This window comes from Ceratotherium simum, chromosome 20, assembly GCF_057802395.1.
Source record: "Ceratotherium simum simum isolate JZ-2026a chromosome 20, ASM5780239v1, whole genome shotgun sequence".
Taxonomy (NCBI): Eukaryota; Metazoa; Chordata; class Mammalia; order Perissodactyla; family Rhinocerotidae; genus Ceratotherium; species Ceratotherium simum.
In genome coordinates, this window is record NC_141919.1 from 51,132,123 (window position 1) to 51,150,166 (window position 18,044).

The following is an 18,044-nucleotide window of genomic DNA, read 5'->3' on the forward strand; positions in this document are numbered from 1 at the left end:
ACCTCTCTCCTCAGGACCCTGACCTGCCCATGGTGAATCTGAGAGTCTAAGGCCGAGGTGAGACAGAAAAGGAGCAGCAAGGGGCAAAAAGGCAAGGATGAGACCTGCAGGGGAGATGTGAGATTAAGGTATGTTTTTTTTTTTTTTTTTGAGGAAGAGTAGCCCTGAGCTAACATCTGTTGCCAATCCTCCTCTTGTTGCTGAGGAAGATTGGCCCTGGGCTAACATCTATGCCCATCTTCCTCTACTTTATATGTGGGACACCCGCCATAGCATGGCTTGATAAGCGGTGCATAGGTCCACACCCAGCATCTGAACCAGCGAACCCTGGGCCACTGAAGCGGAGTGCACGAACTTAACCACTACGCCACCAGGCCTGCCCCTAAGGTATGCTTTTAAGATAGGAAAAGGCGTGTTTGTAAACTGAGTCATTAATAACGATAGCAATTAACAATTATCTAGCACTATATGCCCAGGTGGTATCTAAGAGTCATATGTGTATATTTCTACATTTAATCCTCGTAACAACCCTATGAGGTAAGTACTATATCCTGTTTTACGGAAAACACTATGGCACAGAGCACTAACTCGCTAGGAAGTGGCAGAACCAGGATTCAAATCCACACAGGCTGGTGCCCGAGACCATGAGCTTAACTGCTATACTCTAAAATACGCTGCAGATGGAGAAAAATGTCTGACCTGGCAAAGTCCCTAAACCAGCCGAAAGTAGGTGGCAGACAGCCACCCAGGGGTCTTGATACAGTCAGGTTACTGCTTGAGGCTTATCATGTCTAGATCCTCCCAGCACTGGCCTGAGCCTACCCTTCCTGTCTTCCGTCTGTGAGCTCCCGGTGACAAGGGCAGGACTCCCACTCCCTTAATCCCACCTTCACACAGCAGGCCGAGCAGAGGCTCATCAGACAAATGGGCAGAATCTTTATTTCATAACCCACTCCCTGGACCTCCGCCAGAAGGCAGATCAGAGGCACTGCAGGCAGAAGGCAGAGTGAGCCCTTCTTAAGCAATCCAGAACCCGGCAGAGACCCCACACCTGTCACACCTCACAGCAGTCTCTTTCCACACGCCAGAGGGAAGGGGAAGCAGGACAGAGGCCCACTTCTGTGATTTAAGTCTTGATGGGGATGTTGAGCAGTTACAGAGGCTTCCGAGAGAAGGCACAGCCGTCCTAGACATTCAGGCCTGGAGAACAGCTTGCTCAGCAGGTCCTTAGGACCGGGTGTCCCGAGCCCTTCTTCTGGGTCGGGGGCCACAGCTGGAGCTTGGTGTGGGGCCCAGGCCAGGAGGTGCCCCTGGGGGCTGGTAGCCACACTCATTGGGGTCCAGGGGGTCCCGGCTGAGCAGCACCCACACTGCAGGCACGTGGCGGCGCACCGTGAGGGGATCTAGGCCTGTGTCGGGTGAGGTTGGCACCCAGCTGTCCTCGGTCTGCAGGAAGCGCAGCTTGGTGAGCTGGTGCAGGCCTGGTACCCGCCGCTTGACAATTTCAGCACAGCTGACCGCCTTCCCTGCAGCCCGGCCAGAACCTGAGAACACCACATGCCGGGCGCTGCCACCCTCCAACCGACCCAGAGCCAGCCCCAGCAGGTTTCGGATTTTGCTGCCATCTCGGACCCGCATCTCCAGGGTATCAGGAGGTAGCTGGGGCATCGGGGAAGGTGCTGGGAGTTCCACAGAGCCAGCTTTCCGGTAGTGCTCCATCCTGCTTGCTGTCGCGTCTGAATCTCGCTGCCACTGCAGGGAGGTGTCAGATGAATGCTCGGCAATGTGGCCCAGGCCATCCCTCCACCCCGGCTCTCTGGGACCTGCCCCTGCTCCTCATCTCAGACTTGCCAGAAACAGGACCCTATCCCATCACCCCTAGCTTCTCAGGACAGGGGGTACGCCTGCCTCACCCCAGGAAGGGGCTGTACTCTGTATACCGCCTTTCCTCCAGACAGGGCCACAACCCTCCCCCACCCTGGAGTTCCTGAGACAGGACCAAATTCCCCAAACACTGGGATCCTTGGGATAGGCCAAGACCCCTCATCCCAAGCTCCCTAGGACTGGGACCAAGCCTCCCTCATCTTGGGCTCCTTGGGGTAGGGCCCGGCCCTCACCCCAGACCCCCTGAGAGAACGACTGAGCGCTCCTCACCCCGGCTCCCCAAGCACAGGGAAAGGCCCCTCACTTCGTGCTCCGAGGACAGCGCCAAGCCCCTACACCCCGCGCTCCCGAGACAGCCGAGAGCCCTCACCCAAACGCTCCTCCAAGACAGAAACAGCCCCCTCCCCCACTCCGGGACCCCCAGGACTCCGGGATTCCCAGGTCGACTGCCCCCAACCCAGGCCACTCGGAAGCTCGGGAGCAGAGACTCGACGCACACGGCGGCTTGGGCTACTCCCGGCGTCGGGTCCACGGCCCGGCCGGCCTTGGGCACCTCCATCGCCACCGGCCGCAGCGGCCGAGCAGCCGGCCCCGCCTCTGCTCCCCCACCTCCAGGCGTCCCCACGACCGCGCTCCGGCTCTCACCGCGCGACCCCGCACGCCTCGAACTCGACCCGGAGCCAAGATGGCGCGCGGGCGGGGAGCGCGCCGAGGTCGCGGGGCCGCGCACGCCAGAGGGGGCGGGGCCTGAGGACCGCACCGGCGGCGTCTCCGCGGGAAAACTGGGGACGGCCGGGAGGTCCGGGGACACCGGCACACACGCGCAGTGTCCGCGGTTACGCCCCGGGATGGGGCCCTCCTGTTGGGGCAGAGACCCCTGCGGAGGAGAGGAGCGGCCATCAGCGGAGTCCCGCGTCCGAAGGGCGGGGAGGATTTGGCCCTTAGAAGATGGCAGGGCTGGCGTTACCGGCTGACCACACCAAAGTGGCAAAGGCGAAGCGGCGGGATTCACTTTGGACAGCAGCAAGAGGTTCCGTTGGAGTGGCTGCTGCTGCGCGGCGAGAGCCTTGGTCACCGGGTTCTGAGCTTCGACCTCATCCTGTGGGCACTGGCAATCCACGGGGGGCTTTCATCAGGGGCCAAACCAGTTCGTGGGCACAGCTCTCTGGCTGCAGCGCAGAAGGTAGTTGGGGTGGGGACATTGGGCAGCAACAGCTGGTGACTCCAGGCCACGGGGCCCCGGGGGCTTGTCCACGGAGACTCGTATGGTGACCGGCGTATAATAGGCGCTCAAGTATTTGTTAAATGATTTGTTGAAACAAGGAACCAGAGAAATGGCAGCGGGAATGGAGAAAAGTAGATTAAGTTGGGAGATATTAGGAGGTAGGTTTGGTGAGGAGTTGGCGACTGTTTTGATGGAGGAGAGAACAGTCTAGGATGACTCCTGGTTTCAGACTTCGGACATGCTGGATTTGAGGCCAGTGAGCCCGCGCAGGCCGGGTGGCCAGCAGGCAGTTTGAAAAGGGCCAGGAGCTACAGCACCCCGAGACCACAAGGGGGCAGCAAATACTTGGCGGAGTGAGGTGTCAATCAGTCTCGCTGCTTTTTCTTCATGCTCCCTCCCTGTCCTTCCCAGCAGCGCCCCCCACAACCCAAAACCCCTACATCCAAACCTCTTCTGGGCTCCCCTTCTTGGCTAATAGCACGGAGAAACTTCAAGCCTCCTCTCTACCTTTGCACATGCTGCTCCCTTAGCTCTCAAAGACCCTGCATATCACCCTGCAGGGCTGCCTCCCCCATCCCTTTTTCTTCTGTGCCCCAATGGACCCTGTGCCCACCTGGTGGGACTGCCCTTTTCCTTGATTGTCTCCCCAGCTAGCCAGGGCAGGGATCAGGTGGACCCTACCTGGGTCCTCCCCACCTGGCATGGCATCTGACATTTAAAGGGTACTTGGTAAATGTGGGACAAATGGATACATAACCGAATGTTCCACTCACATCAGTCAAATGAGCGCATTCGTCCTGAGAGCACTACACCTCCCAGAAAGCCAGACTAGGATGAGTATAGCTCCTGGTCCAACCATTAGGAAGGCTGACAACTCTGCCCTCCACCACCCCTATCCCCACCCCCACCCCCATCTGAGACCAGGAAGCCGGCATACTCTTCCAGTGATTCCTATAGTTTATTGTCACTGGAATAGGACACTTATGAGGGGAGGGGGTGCAAATAGCAAATCTCAAGTCGACAGACCTCTGACCTCAGAGCCCCACCTGAGTGCAGACAGCTAGGCCATGAATCCAATAAATACAGAGCTGCCTCTGCCCTGTTACAAGGGCAGGTTGGCACAGGCCCCAGGAGCCTGGCTGTTCTGGTCCACCCTGGGATGGGGAGCAGCCATCACTCCTCTGCTGGCTTCACTTGCTTGGCGGCCTCTAGCTGGCAAAGTAGCTCATCCCACTGCACGAATTGCTTGGAGAGAAGCATTGTCTGGTCGTAGGTCAAGGTGAGAACAGGGGTCTGAGTGAGGGAGTGGAGAGATTTTGCATCTGCCAAAAGGGTGGCGGAGCAAGTGAAAGACAGGCTGGTTGGGATGGGATGAGAGACAGAGCCGGAGATGGAACAACAGGACGGGGCTTTGGACAGCACACCTCTGGGCCTGGCTGAGCAGAAAGGATACAGTCTTGTTGTATTCTTCCAGAAGAGCCTTGGACTCCTCAGTGACCTCCACACACTGGTCCTATGGGGCCAAAGTGTGACAGAGAAAGGAGTTGGACAAAGCCCCCACTTCCCACTAACCTTCCTGCCTCATCAGGGACCCTCACTCCCCATAGAGCCTAGAGAAGGTGATGTTTAACCCCAGAGCCAAAAGGAGCACATTTCTAAAGGGGCACTTTCAGGTTCCAGGATGGGTACCCTAACAGCAGTCCGAAGGCTGATGGAAGGCGGAGTGGACCACACATTTAAGGAAACATTCCTGCTAGTATATGTCTCCTTCTCCCCTGTCCCCCATTTCTGAACCCTCTTTGACCTTTACGCGAGGGCCTGGGATAGTGAAAAGACAGCTCCACTACCCATAGTCAAGGACACACCATCCCCAGGAATTCTTGGGTACCTCCCGACATCAATCTTCTGGTGTCTCAGAATAGCCCTACTCGGGAAGGCAGGAGACCTGGATGGGGCCCTAGGCAAGTCCTTTCCCTTCCAAAGGCAGATGGAAGATGAAGGATAAACCCCCAAGTTTCCCCTGGAGGGGAGCCTGAGGCTGCTTCCCCAGGTGGCAGTGCTGGGGATTAGGAACCTTACCACCTCTACATTCCCTTCCAGTCCTCTCCCCTCACAAACCTGCTGCTGGATGTGGATCTGGGCCAAGCGCTGCAGGTGGGCGGCATGCTCAGGAACGGCTGTAAAACACAACGCACACTGCCCGATGATGCTGTGCCTTCCCCCCGGACTGCTCAATAGTCTATTAGGTCTTCGGCAGGATTAGAGTATTGAGTGGAGAAGCTAAACAAACGCCAGCCTTCATCGAACGCTGCAGTTGGAGGTGGTGGTGGCGCTCCCTGCCCACCCCAGTCTTACTCTAGGACCTAAAGGGGAGGGGAAGATACATGCCCCTAGGAGAAGACAGAACCTTGGGGTCCCCAGAGTTGCCCCATACCCACACCGTGGTGCTGTAAGCAGGGCCAGGTAAAGAGAGCTTTGCCTATCTTGGGATCTGCCCCTTTGCTCTTAGCCCAGTGGAACCAGGTCTGCCTGGCCTAGGGAACAGGGAGCCTGCAGGTGTGCTGAGGATGAATGCCAGGTCCCTAAGCTGGCCTCCTGGAATCCAACACCCAGAGCCTCAGCCACTATGCTGGGCCCCACAGCTTAAGGCTGTCAGATGCTCAGCAGGTAGCTGATCAGGGCTAGCGAGGGGGAGCTGGAAAAAACACCTCCAGTGACAGACAAGATGGATATCTGGATTCAATTAAAGCCACTGTCTGCTTGTCAAAACCCCGTTCTAGGAGCTGCTCCTAGCAGTGCGGCAGGAAGAATCACGCACATTCACACACAGGCAGGGACTCTTACAGAAGAATCTGGGCTCTGCAGCACCCTGAAGGACAGATGCTGAGGGCTGGGGTAGAAGGCAAAAGGAATCCCCAGAGTTGGGGGCTGCTGGGCTCACACTAGTATCTTTAGGCCCAAACTGCCTGAGGTTCTGAAACTGAGCTCTCCGCCCTGGGAATTTTAACCCCAATGCAGGTGGCAGGTCCCCCCTGGGTGAGGGTAAAGACAAGGAGCAGACCTAGCCTGAGGCCCAGGAACCCGCACAGGGAAGTCCTGCCCATCCCCCCACTGCCCCAGGCGGAGCAGTGCAGCTGCAGCGGCTGGAGGTACCTTTGATATGAGCGCTGTCCAGCATGGGCACCAAAGCCTCCACCTGCTCCAGGAGCGCGACCTGGGAGAGGATGAACTGCTCCTCTGCAGCAGAAACAGACAATGTAGGGGCAGTGAGGCAAGCCTGGGTACTGCTAACCCCACGCAAGGGGCTGAGGCCCTGGCAGGGGAGATGGCTGGGTCCTGGAGCTTAGGACAGCTACTCTGCCCACTGCCCTCTTCTCTAGGTGCACATTCCCCCACACTGCCCCCACCTCTCCTGGATGCCTCTGACCTGACCCACGTTGAGCCCAAAGAGCCTCTAAGTTTGTCCAAATCCCACCTTTCTCCAAGTTTTAACTCTAAGGCCTCTTCCTCTAGCTTCCTATCAGCAAACTTAGTGAGCTGCTCTTGGGCCACAGGAGACAAAGTACTTCAGAGTTGGGTCCCCACACCCAAGGGCTCCTGGCAAGGTTTGAAAGAGGAGACGTGGCAGACTACCAGGCAGGTTCTGCTCAGCGGCTCTGAGAGGCACAGACAATTACAAGCTCCTGGAGAGCTGGGACAGTAACAGGAGAGTCCAGTGACGACAGCAGGATCTGGGCTGGGCCCTGCACAGGCGATTTCAATGGTTGCATGAGTGGGAAGGGCATTCAAGAAGGGAGGACTGTTATTATATCAAATGTTTGGAGGCACGAATGCCTGTCAATTAGGAAAAAGAATTCAATTGGCTGAACTGGAGCAAGAAGGGCACAGGAAACAGAGCTGGGGGAAAGGATGGATCTGGCAGACTATAGAAGGCTTTGAATGACAGGCTAAGGAATTAGGAGGAATTTATCCTAGCAAGGAGAGAGATAGACACTGAGGTTGCAAAGTAGACAAAGAGGCATGTTGGAAATGTTATGGGAAGATGATACTGGACCACATGCAAGAAGGGAAAGCCTAGGATCAAGAAGAGGACTGAGGAGACCACAAATGCTCATGTGTGAGGGGACGAACACTGAGGCAGTGGCCACAGGGAGGGTGGAGAGGCTGGACTCAAGAGTCAGTGCAGAAGAAGATCTCCTGAACTTGGTGCCTGAGCCACGGCAATGGCTCAGGGACGTCCTGGGTCATCATTGTATACCTCACACCTAGGAGAGTCTGGATCACAGCAGATGATCATTAAACATCTTTGAATGAATGAACAAACCCATGTGCTTGGCAAACCCTACCTCGTGGAGTGGCTGACTAACTCATTAGCAGATATTGCTAAGACAATAGTTCCTGCCTAGAACTCTGAAATCCCAGAGCTTTCTCACATGAAAGAAAGATGTTGAAACTCATGCCAATATTCTCCCCTCTCCCAAATGCAATGCTCTCTGCCCCTACCCTCTCCGAGAAGCTTCTCTGTTTAGTGAGAAGAAGTGAGGAAGTTTCTGAAGGAAAATCCTAGAGGCAGAACATTGCTAGAACATTGGAGTAGCTCCCACTGTGGCTGGCACCAGGACCTGCAGCTGGCTCATAAGTATACCACACCCCATGCCTGCTACAGGACCACAGGACCACCTCAGGCCTCAGCCCAGGGCCAGGCAAGAATTCCAGAGAGCAGCTTCCAGGGCTGTCTCCATGCGAGGACTGGCAGGGAGGCCATCTCTGTCCCCAACTTGCCCCACAACCCACATCTCCAGGTGCATGTGCACACATAGTCCAGCACTACCTGCTAAGATGAACTGCAGCTTAGAGGCATCGGGTATGGCAATGCGGTCAATGTACTCAGGATCCAGGTATTTGATCAGGTCTTCAACTAGAAAAGCAGCAAGATGGAAAATGGAAAAGGGTTGGGGAGTGGGGATCTCTCTTGTGAAGGATATCAGGGGAGTGATCAAGCTTAGAGGGAGCCTTGAGTGAGGAGCTGGCACCCACAGTGTCCATCAGCAGGCCCCCTATTCTCATTTCCCAGGCTCTCCCCTCTGATCACCTATTGGCCAACCTCAAACTTCAGAGCTGGGAACACACTTGCCTCCACCACCATGGGGCCCTAAGCATTCCCACTGATCTATCTTTTTTTTTTGGTGGGGAAGATTGGCCCTGAGCTAAAATCTGTGCCCATCTTCCTTTATTTTTTGTATGTGGGCCACGACCACAGCATGGCTTGCTGAGTGGTATAGGTTTGCGGCCGGGATCTGAACCCATGAACCTGGGCCACCGAAGAGGAGCATGCCAAACTTAACCACTATGCCACCAAGCTGGCCCCTCCCACTGACCTATCTTTATCAAGGATGAAGGGGCACTTGCCCTTCAGTGCCACCAAGACAAGCCAGAGCTTTATCTGATTTCTAGTTACTGAGCAGGTTGCTAGCTCAGACATAAGCAAAAAGGCATGGCTGAGCCAAGGCTGGGTGGGGCTCTCAGTGCCTAATTTCTTTCCTGCCTCTGAACCTTGCCTGTGGAAATCCCATACCCCTTCTCCCTCCATCAAGGGGACCTTTCAGGCAAAGCTCTTATCCTATAACTTAAGATACTGTCATGGGCTTGGAGTTTAACCACAAAGGAAACGTCTTCACATTCTATCCCTAAAGGGCCAGGGCTAGGTCCCAGGAAGCATAGGCATGGAAGGAGGGCAGGAAGGCCCCCATGGAAGCACTTACTCTTTTTGTACAGAATCTTCACCCTCTCCCTCTTACTAGCGATGTTCCCCAAAGCCACCTGCACCTTGACCAGGCCATCAGCCACCTGTAAGGGGATAGCAAGTTAATTCTAAGATTCACCACCTGGATCAAGGCTTGGAAGAAGTAAAGAACCCTCATTCCCTCAGAATCCCAAACCTCCTTGTCCCAGCAATCTAGGTTAGTCCCCTTCTCTTGTATTAAAGGAGATGTAACCCCACCTTCCAGGGAGCCTCAATGTGAAGGGGGAGATAATCATGTACTCCTTGGGGAGTTTCAAGTCTGACTGGGGAGGTAATGAACTATGTTAGAGTTTATGAGGCACTAGCATATGGTATATATTCCCTGGTTCCTACCTCTCTGGCTGAACCTACGTAGGCTTTAAGGGTAGAGGATGAATTCCAATATTAAAGGGTCGAATAGAGGGAGAAGCTACAGAAGTGAATGATCTCACCCAGGTTTTGGGTTAGAGGTGAAGAATGGCAATATTCAAGGGTCAAATACGTGGGGAGGCAAATAAGACTAAGCAGCAGCAGCCAGAGAGGTAACAGGAAAACCAGGTGAGTTATCCTCACGGATGTCAGAGGGAGACTGTTTTGAGAAGCCAGTTCTCAAATGGGGCACAATCTGCTGGTGAAAACTAATTCCACAAGAAGTGTACAAACAGATATCATCACCTCTGATGCACTCAACTCCAGGGTATGCCCAACACTCCACCTTCAGTTAAAGGTCTTCCCCTAGTAAGAAGGGGATGATAGGACAACTGAGCTTCACAGTTGTCAAAACTCAGCCACTGGTGTGAAGGAGAGCCGGTCCATATCTGCCTAGTATCCAACCCCTTCCCCCCCTAATCCGGGCCCTCTCAGACCTCACCTCTCACCCCCTGGAGCCCTCCTCAGCCACCTCTGCTCTTCCTCCTCTGGGTCCCCATGGACCTCTCTCCGCACAATTCATTTAGCAATTAATTGCACAGGGCTGCGTGACGGCCCTTCGATTGTGGACTTCAGCTCGTCAGTTTCTCGAGCGTGTCAGGTCTCCCCATCAAGCCCGCGAGGGCAGGCGCGGAGTCTCAGTCACAGTTCACACTGCACCCATCTCAAGCGGGCCTAATAACCCGCGGTGCCCTCCATGGGAATGGACCCCGAGGGTCCGATATGCTCGGGAGGTCTCAGACCTTATTTCAAAGGCCCGGCTGCGGGCGACGGGACTGGAGCGGTGGCATCCATCCCGAGGACCAGGCCAGTACAGCGTTTCTGCTCTGCCCCAGAAGGGACCACTGGACCCCAGATCGCTCACCTTTCGCGAGCCGCGCGACCCTCCCGGCCCGTACACCCAGCGCTCCAGCTCCTCCACACGGGCCTGGAGCCGCTGCACCTCAGTCACCGCCGCCATAGCTACCGCCGCCCCGCCTAGCCGGAGAACAGCCGGGGGGCGGGACGTCCGTCCACACAGAGAAGGCTGGCCAATCCGAGTGCACGGGCGGCCCTCCATACAGGAAGTGACGCCACGATCCAGTCCTTCAGTGCCGGAAGGGAGCGGCAGCTGTCTGGTTACCTAGGCAACGGCTACCTGTCAGGCCGTTCCCTAGCTTTCAGCTCCCGCTTGTCAAGACAAACTTTGCCTTTCTTCTTCTAATTCCAGGGTACCAAAGAGGTTTCCCCACCCCATTCACCGAGGTCCCACATATAAACACACCCATTATTCCAGGGTTGGTCCATTCCCATAGATCGGTAAGAGGTCCTGTGAGATACCATAATCTTCTAGTCTTCTAAGGTTCCAGCGATTAAATGTTTTGCCCAAGGCCACCCAGCACTATATGGCAGAATCGGGATTTGAACTCAGGCAGTCGGATTCATTAGACCTACATCTTCTACTCTCATAGACCTTTGCTATTCTCTCTTCCCCTCCGAGAACTCCTGGCCGGTTGCAGCCTGTGTATACCACATAATTCCTCCCCAACCCCCAAACCCAAACAAGAAGGAGAGGAGGCACTGGAGAGGGAGGGACTGCAGCTTTATTATCCAGATGTGACCCGAGGGACATCTCCTTCACAACACCCCAACCCAACCCTTCACCTGGCTCCTGAAGAGAAGCAGGTCTGACTCGAAGAGATGACAATGACATGGGGGCACATGAGGAGATGATGGGGGTTACTGGGGGCAGAACTCTTTGGTAGATGCTGCTGGAGTTGGCCAGGGAGGAGATGCCCTCCCTTTACAATGAGGTAGATGTAACATCAAAAGAAAACTCTTAGGCTTCAAGTCCACGTGGCACGGGGGGGGAAGTGGTCACCCCTCAGCAGTGGGGCTGGAACTCTTAATTCCAAGTGGGAGCTCTCAGGGTGAGGCATTGGAAGGGGGCCCTGTAGGGGGCAGGGGTACAGGGTTGGTTGGGCCCTGGGAAGCTGGCACAGGCTGGCGGCGGGCAAAGAGGATGCCTGGCAGAGGGATGAGGAGATGGTAGAGGGAAAACAGAAGCAGGAGGGGGTTGGGGTATGGAAACAGAAGAGGGAAACAAAAGTCAGTGTTCTGACTGCTAGAATACCACACACGTACCCCTGCCACAAACCAATGAGGACAAGCCCCTTGGGTCAGTTAGAGGTTCCTATGCCAACACAGATACTCTTGAGCAGGTAAACAAGAAAGATTTACACTAACAGGCCCATGACAAGGCAGACATCCCATGGTACCCATGCCAGAGAGGTCATGCCTTGGACCCCATGCCATGTAGACACCCCTTTAACCCATGCCAGTGTAGCAATCCCCTGAACCCCATGTTACCCATGCAAGTTTGGATATCCCTGAACCTCATGCTCGTAGAGAAAGTCTAAAATCCCCATGCCAGTGTAAATACCCCTGACCTCATGCCAGTGTAGACAGCCTGCAGTACCCATACCAGTGTAGACCACCCCGTTGATCTCTAGGGCCATGTTGATACTGCTGATACCACTGCCCGCCAGATTGAGAGGCCCATCCAGCTGCTCTTCTGTCCAGGAGGGGGCAGGGGAGTCACATTTTGGGTAATCAGACTTCGGACTTACCAGCTACCCTCTCCATCCCTATACACAGGCCGCATTCCACTTCAGCCCCAACCAGTAATCACACAGTTGTCTATTGAGGGATCTATCTGCCCCATCCCCAACACCTATCAGGTAATGGATCTATCCTCCCTCAGTGCACAGGCCCAAAGCCCTCTCAGCAACAAACCCTTTCTCACCCCTCAGGGGAACCTTGCCACGGGGCAGGAAACTGGGGGGTGCGCCAGGTCGAGGTGGGTCCATGGGTCCCATCAGCACAGCCCTCTTCTCTGGGGGCTCCTCTGGTGCCAACTTCTCCTGTGCAGGTCCCAAGGCCAGGCCCACAGGCAGTGCCAGTCGAGGGGTTGGAATTCCGCTCTCCTCTGGAAGAACAGGTCATTCAGCGCCCCCACCCCAACCAACTCCATCTCTGCATTTTGTTCTTTCCCCAGGTTTTGACCAAGGGAGGTCACCCAAGCTCAAGCACGAAATTCAATCTCCCCTCCCATCCAGTCTCAGCCTAGAGGCTCTGAAGCTGGAGAGCCCAAAGGGCCAATATATATGTCTAGGTTGGTCCAAGACAATTGAGGGGATTTCCTTGCTCTTGGTCGGTAAATAATCCAGGTCATAGGAGGCACAAACCACATGCAAATGGAAGCCCTGGGTGGAGAGGTGTGGAGTGGAGCTGCCTTGGATAAAGGACCTTTTCCTGAGCTTCAGCCCCCCACCGCAGTAACCAGTACCCCAGAGCCCCTAAGCCTCCATTGACCCCAAACTCAGGACCCCTTAGCATTAACGCACACCAAACCTCAATGCCCTGTCAGTCCTTGCTGCCCCCGTACCTCAATGCCTCCCAGACCTCAGAGTCCCCACGTTTGTAATGTTCCTTATATCTCAGAGCCCCCTAGGTCTCAGAGACTCCCAAAGCTCAGGCCCTCCCCTCTCAAACCTTTCTTAACGGGGTTCGGGCTCAGCTGCGCGCAAGCGTGCGCCGGCAGGCCGGAGGCTGAGCCCTGGGCCGGGCGAGGTCCGGGCGGGGGCGCGGGCGGGGCCGAACCGGGCCCGGAGGCGGGGCCCAGAGAGCCCCGAGGGGGCGGCCCGGCCAAGCTGAAGAGCGGGGCGGCGGTGTAAGCCTGCCGACGGCCCTCGCGCCTGTTGCTGTCGATGGCGGCCTGGAGCTCCCCCGGGGAGCTAAGCGCCCGCGTCTCGCACTCGTACGGGTACAGGTACTTCATGTACCTAGGGGCGGACGGGGGGGTGGGAGGCTGGGCCCAGCTGATCCGGCCCCAGCCCCAGCCCCAGCCCCAGCCCCGCCGCCCGCCCGGGGCCCTCCGCGCCCCCTCCCGCCCCGCGCCGCGCCCCTCCGCGCGCGCGCCCGGCCTCACTGGGTGCGCAGAGTGAAGGCGGCCGAGGTGATGGTGGTGGGCAGGCTGAGGCCGCGCGTGACCTCCCGCCACACCTTGCGGTTAATGACTTCCACCAGGCCGCCCTTGGCCGTCACCAGGCGGAACAGCGCGTACAGGTCCAGCACCTGCTTCGCCATGATGGGCACGCGGTTCACTGGCGTCCCTGGTGCGAGTGGACAGAGTCAGGGCACTAGACTAAGACCCAGTCTGCGGGCATCCTCGGGGACTGAAAGAGGCCTGCCTGGACGAGGCCCGAGTACAGGGGGGACCCCCGAGAAAGCGGGGGAAGAGGGAGGATGGGGAGATGGGATTCCAGGCAGACACCACAGAGCCCCCAGGCCTCCATTGCAGCAGGAAGGGCAGGAGGCTGGACCAGGGGTGGACAGACTTCTTCTGATAAGGGCCAGATGGTGAATGGTTTAGGCTCTGCGGGCCGAACGGCCTCTGTCAGAACTGCTCCAACTCTGCCGTTGTGGCCTGAAAGCAGCTACAGGGAAATTTAAATAATTTTAAGGAATGGGCGCGGCTGTGTTCCAATAAAACTTTATTTACAGACTCTGAAATTCCAATTTCACGCGTCCGGAAATGTTATATGTCTTTTAATTTTTTCCACTATTTAAAAATGTAAAACCATTCTCATCTCGCAGGCGGCTAGATGTGGCCCGCAGGCTTTAGTTTGCCGCCCCCTGGGGTAGACCGTAGGAAGGACTTCGTGACAGTGCTGAAGAGCCGTCCCCCCTAAGCAGCGTCCCCCCGAGGCAGGGGGACAGCGGATGGGAGAAGCCGCAGCCCCCGTCGCGGCTCGCCGACTCCGCAGCCCGCGCCGCCCCCGCCGGCCAGTCCTGACAAAGGGGCCTGTCTGCGCTGAGCGATGGGCCCCAGTTAATTCCTTACCGATCCCGTCCCCTTCCGCCGCCGCCTTTGGACCCGAACAATTAGCTGCGGCCTGATTAATGGGGGGAAATTATCGGCCCCGCGGGACCCCTCCCCCCGCAGAGGGCGCGGAGGGAGGCAGGGACCGCAGGGAGGCAGAGCTCTGGGCCTGGGAGTGGCGGGAGAGTGCTAGGATCCGCTCAGACCACCCTACCCCACCCCCCAATGGAGGGCAGACCTCGAGGAAGGGGCAGGGAGGGGACACTGGGACCAGAATGACTGGGCCTCCCAGGGGAGCAAAAGGACCTGGGGCCCCACCGAGGGTCCCTGGTTAGGAAGGGACCGGAAGGAGTGCTAGACTGGGGTGGGGGCCGGAGGGACTTTGGCCAGCAGCTGCACTAAGGAGGGGAGCAGTGCAGCCAGTTAATTAGCAGCTTATCAGGCCGCGCTCGGAGTGAGTTAATTAGCTTTGTAGAGAGAGATAATGAGTCAGTCTTCAGACCCATGAATCTGGGGAGAAGCCTAAGTGATGGACTGCGCCCACCCTGCTCCCCTCCTGGACCCTGCTTGCATTCTCTTCTAGCTCTGAGCTTCCTGGAAAGGAATTCCTCCTCTTCCACAGCTACAACCCACATTGTCCCCAGTCTACCCCTTGAGAAGTCCTTCCTTCAGTCTAATCCCAGTCCTTCCTGCTGTAGAGCACACTGGGTGTCCCCCACCTGAAGCAAGGGGAAACTGAGGAGAGGCAAGCCTGGAGGAAAGGCCAGTGAAAGAGGACCAAGGCATTCCCAGTCTCCCAGTCCTGGGAACCCCTCCCACCCCAGGCCAGCCCCCCACCAGGTCCCCCTCCTACCCTCCCAATTGATCCCATACTCATTAACCTGCCAGTGGGCTGGCCACTAATTAATCCCTGGGTGGAGGAGGGGGAGGGTCAGAGGTTAAAGATGCTATTGAGAGCCCAAAGGATAGATGCTGCCAAGCTCAGGCCTCCGCAGAGAGGACCCAACCTAGGGACTAAACCCTGGGGTCTCTCTTCCTCAAACCTGGTAAGTGGGGGTCCTTCCCTTACATCACCCCACTCACCCCTCTTCTGCATGAAGCTAAACAGGTCATCCAGAAATTCCTTCCTCTTGGGGTCTGCATCGAGCTCGTACAGCTGGGGAAGGAGTGAGGTCATTTTCTAGCTCCGCTGACTCCCCCATCCCCCTGGGACTCCATCTCAGGTTGTCCCCTGAATAAGGGTCCCCAGCTGAAGGGGTAAGTAGAGTCTGAAATGTGGACTCCCTGGCATTAGACTCTCTCCCCCTGGGGGCAGGTAGGGGCACTTTTTTCTAATACACACGGAGACCCTCCACTGGCCAGTGGTGCCCTGTGCAGCTCAAACCACCCATCTGGGGAGGAGGGGAAGGGAGGAAGCTGCGGAGGCTCAGCCTGCTCGCCAGGGCATGCATACAGCCCTAGGGAGGAAGTCAGGCTGGGGCTGTGTTCCACACTGAGGAAACTGACAGATCCAGCTCAGGCCCTCATTCACTCTCATTCATTCCTGCGAGGGCTGCTTGCTGTTCACACCTCTGTGTGCCAGGGCTGGGGAGGAGGGACCAAGATGTCTCTAACCCATCCCTCAGGCAGGGTGGATGTCAGAAGCTCCTGGATTGAATCCTGGGGCCCCTCAGCCCACCTTCTGGTCTTACCTCCTTTCAGGGACAGTATCTGCCCACTGCAGATACTGCCACAGAGGCAATGGCCCTGCATCACCCAGGATCTGTAGGGTCAGGACTTGAAAGCCCTTGAAAGGGGGTCATCCCACCTATGCCCAATCACCTAGAGTCCCACCTCCAGTATCACCTGCCAAATACCACCCAGGAGGAACAATACCTAGAGTTAACAGTCATTTTTCCAGAGTAACATTCCCTGAGTAACACCCATGGGTAACACTCCATACCCCAATAAAAACTCTCAGAGGAAAAAAACACCCATGAGTAACAAACCCCAGAGATCCACCTTTAGAGCTACATTCCCACAGAACTGAACCCTAAGTCTTAGATGGATACCCACAAATAACACACACTTTCCAAGTAATAATACCTAGAATTACACCCAGGAGAAACTGTCGCTAGAGCCACGTATCCAGAGTAACAGAGCCCTGAGTAACACTCTCAGTTTTACACTAATGCTGCAGAGTGTTAGCCACAGATTAACACTTCTGGAAAATACCCAAGACCAACACCCTACAAGCAACATTACCAGAATAGCACACCTAGAGTCACAGCCCTGCGTGATACTGTCATAGTGACAGTCTGGAGTAGTGCCTTAGAATAACACTCAGATGGGCTCCGCAGGGAGGAAGAACCTCAAATTAAGGCCCTGTGAGTAACATCTTGCATTCCTAACTGTACAAGGGCCCTTTAGTCACACTGAGGCTGTAGTGGCCATCCCAGGCTGGGAACTGTCACCCAACAACTCAGGCCAGGGAGAGGATTTGTATGGGGGGAGTGTGATGGGGAAGAGATGAGGGGTGTATCAGCTTGCCAAAGGAGTGGCAACCTCCATTCTTCTTCCAAAGACAGAAGTAGGCAGCCCAGGACACCCCCACTGGTCACTGGAATATGACCTTGTGACTTGATATGTGAGAAGGTAGGGTAGGATGGTGCTGGCCCTGGAATCCCCAGTCCCTAGATCCCCATCCCTCAAAAGAATTCTTGAAGGCTCCTACATCCCTCCCCCTTTCCCTCCCAGCCTCACCGAGAGCTTCCAGTCTGTGGCCTCGTGTTTCTGGGCGGCTCTTGCACCTCTAGTGTGGGCCTAGGCACTTCACTCTGTGCCTCTGGGTGTCTGTCCCTCCCTCCCTGTCTCTATCTATCCTTCAGTCTTCTCCTGTCTCTCTCCAGGTCTCTGTGTCTCTGTCTTTCCATCCTGCAGAGGGCAGTGGGGGTTGGGGGGCTACTAATCTCCTGGCTCTGCTTTTGCCCAGAGAGGAGGCAGGGAGGGCCTGACATTGAGGGGGTCCTACCTGTTTGAACTGTTCCTCGTAGGTCCACTCATGGGCATGCGGTCCAGGTGGCTGGCTGGAAGGTGAGCTGGGGCCCCGGGGTCCTGGACGGCTCTCCTCGGCTGCCACCTCCTCTGCCTGAGTTTCCTCTCCCTCCTCATGCTCTTCAGCACCCTCCTCTTCCTCAGCCCCAACCTCCCCCAAGGCCCCCTTAGGGGCCTGCAGGGTCCGGGGGCCAGGCAAGGGAAGTTGTGGTGGCGGTGGTGGGCGTGGAGGGGCCAATGGCCCCACCCCCTGGGCCAGTCGGGCCGCCTGCTGCCTCTGCAGGGCCTCCATGACAGCTTCCAGGCGCAGTCCCCCCGCTGGTGGAGGGGCTGGCACCAGGTGGGGCCCCGAGGAAAGGGCTGCCTGTGGGGGAGGGAATTATGGGTGCTGGGCCTTGCTGCCCCCACAACCCCCAACACAAGAGGAGGTGGTCATGGATTCAGGGAAGTGCAGAGGGGCCATGAGGAAAAAGGCAGAAAAATAGCTTTCCCAGAAATCGACAGAGACAGAGAGCTAGAAAGAGCAGGAGAGACAGAGACCAGACCCAAAGAGACAGAAATGGGCACTGACCGAGGACAGGTAGAGACTAAGCAGATCAGAGAGGGTGACAAAAAGAAAAAGAACCAAGAAACAGAGAGAGATGGAGAGAGAGATCCAACAGAGAGAGACAATGGCAGGGAGATCTGGAGATAGAAATGGAAATGGGACAGAGAGACAGAGGAGGGGAGAGACAGAGAAATCAGGCAGAGACCAGTGGAGAGACAGAGATGGGGAGTGATGAGACTGATAGAGATATTGGGTAGAGAGACAGAGAAGGTAAAAGAGA

At 56.4% G+C, this 18,044-nt stretch overlaps 3 protein-coding genes across 5 annotated transcripts; all 3 read right to left on the reverse strand.

Annotated features, from left to right (window-relative positions):
• Nucleotides 1–916: 916 nt before the first annotated feature.
• Nucleotides 917–2,835, reverse strand: RPP25L (ribonuclease P/MRP subunit p25 like). Of its 2 annotated transcripts, none has more exons than XM_087444756.1 (2): nt 2,530–2,835; nt 917–1,752 (listed from the first exon to the last, which is right to left on the reverse strand). In XM_087444756.1, exons 1-2 carry the CDS (start codon nt 2,782–2,784, stop codon nt 1,228–1,230), a joined length of 780 nt encoding a protein of 259 aa, XP_087300882.1. In that variant the 5' UTR covers nt 2,785–2,835; the 3' UTR covers nt 917–1,227. The 2 variants fall into 2 exon arrangements, with proteins under 2 accessions (XP_087300882.1, XP_087300883.1); XM_087444757.1 differs by lacking the exon at nt 2,530–2,835 and adding an exon at nt 2,382–2,485.
• Nucleotides 2,836–4,053: 1,218 nt separating this feature from the next.
• Nucleotides 4,054–10,316, reverse strand: DCTN3 (dynactin subunit 3). Its single transcript, XM_004428331.3, has 7 exons — nt 10,186–10,316; nt 8,872–8,956; nt 7,941–8,027; nt 6,263–6,346; nt 5,228–5,286; nt 4,563–4,622; nt 4,054–4,372 (listed from the first exon to the last, which is right to left on the reverse strand). Exons 1-7 carry the CDS (start codon nt 10,279–10,281, stop codon nt 4,283–4,285), a joined length of 561 nt encoding a protein of 186 aa, XP_004428388.1. The 5' UTR covers nt 10,282–10,316; the 3' UTR covers nt 4,054–4,282.
• Nucleotides 10,317–10,997: 681 nt separating this feature from the next.
• On the reverse strand, nt 10,998–17,844 carry ARID3C (AT-rich interaction domain 3C). Of its 2 annotated transcripts, XM_004428329.2 has the most exons (7): nt 17,195–17,844; nt 15,268–15,340; nt 13,291–13,474; nt 12,855–13,144; nt 12,106–12,288; nt 11,785–11,874; nt 10,998–11,326 (listed from the first exon to the last, which is right to left on the reverse strand). In XM_004428329.2, exons 1-7 carry the CDS (start codon nt 17,507–17,509, stop codon nt 11,226–11,228), a joined length of 1,236 nt encoding a protein of 411 aa, XP_004428386.1. In that variant the 5' UTR covers nt 17,510–17,844; the 3' UTR covers nt 10,998–11,225. The 2 variants fall into 2 exon arrangements, with proteins under 2 accessions (XP_004428386.1, XP_087300354.1); XM_087444228.1 differs by lacking the exon at nt 12,106–12,288.
• Between the last annotated feature and the right edge of the window lie 200 nt (nt 17,845–18,044).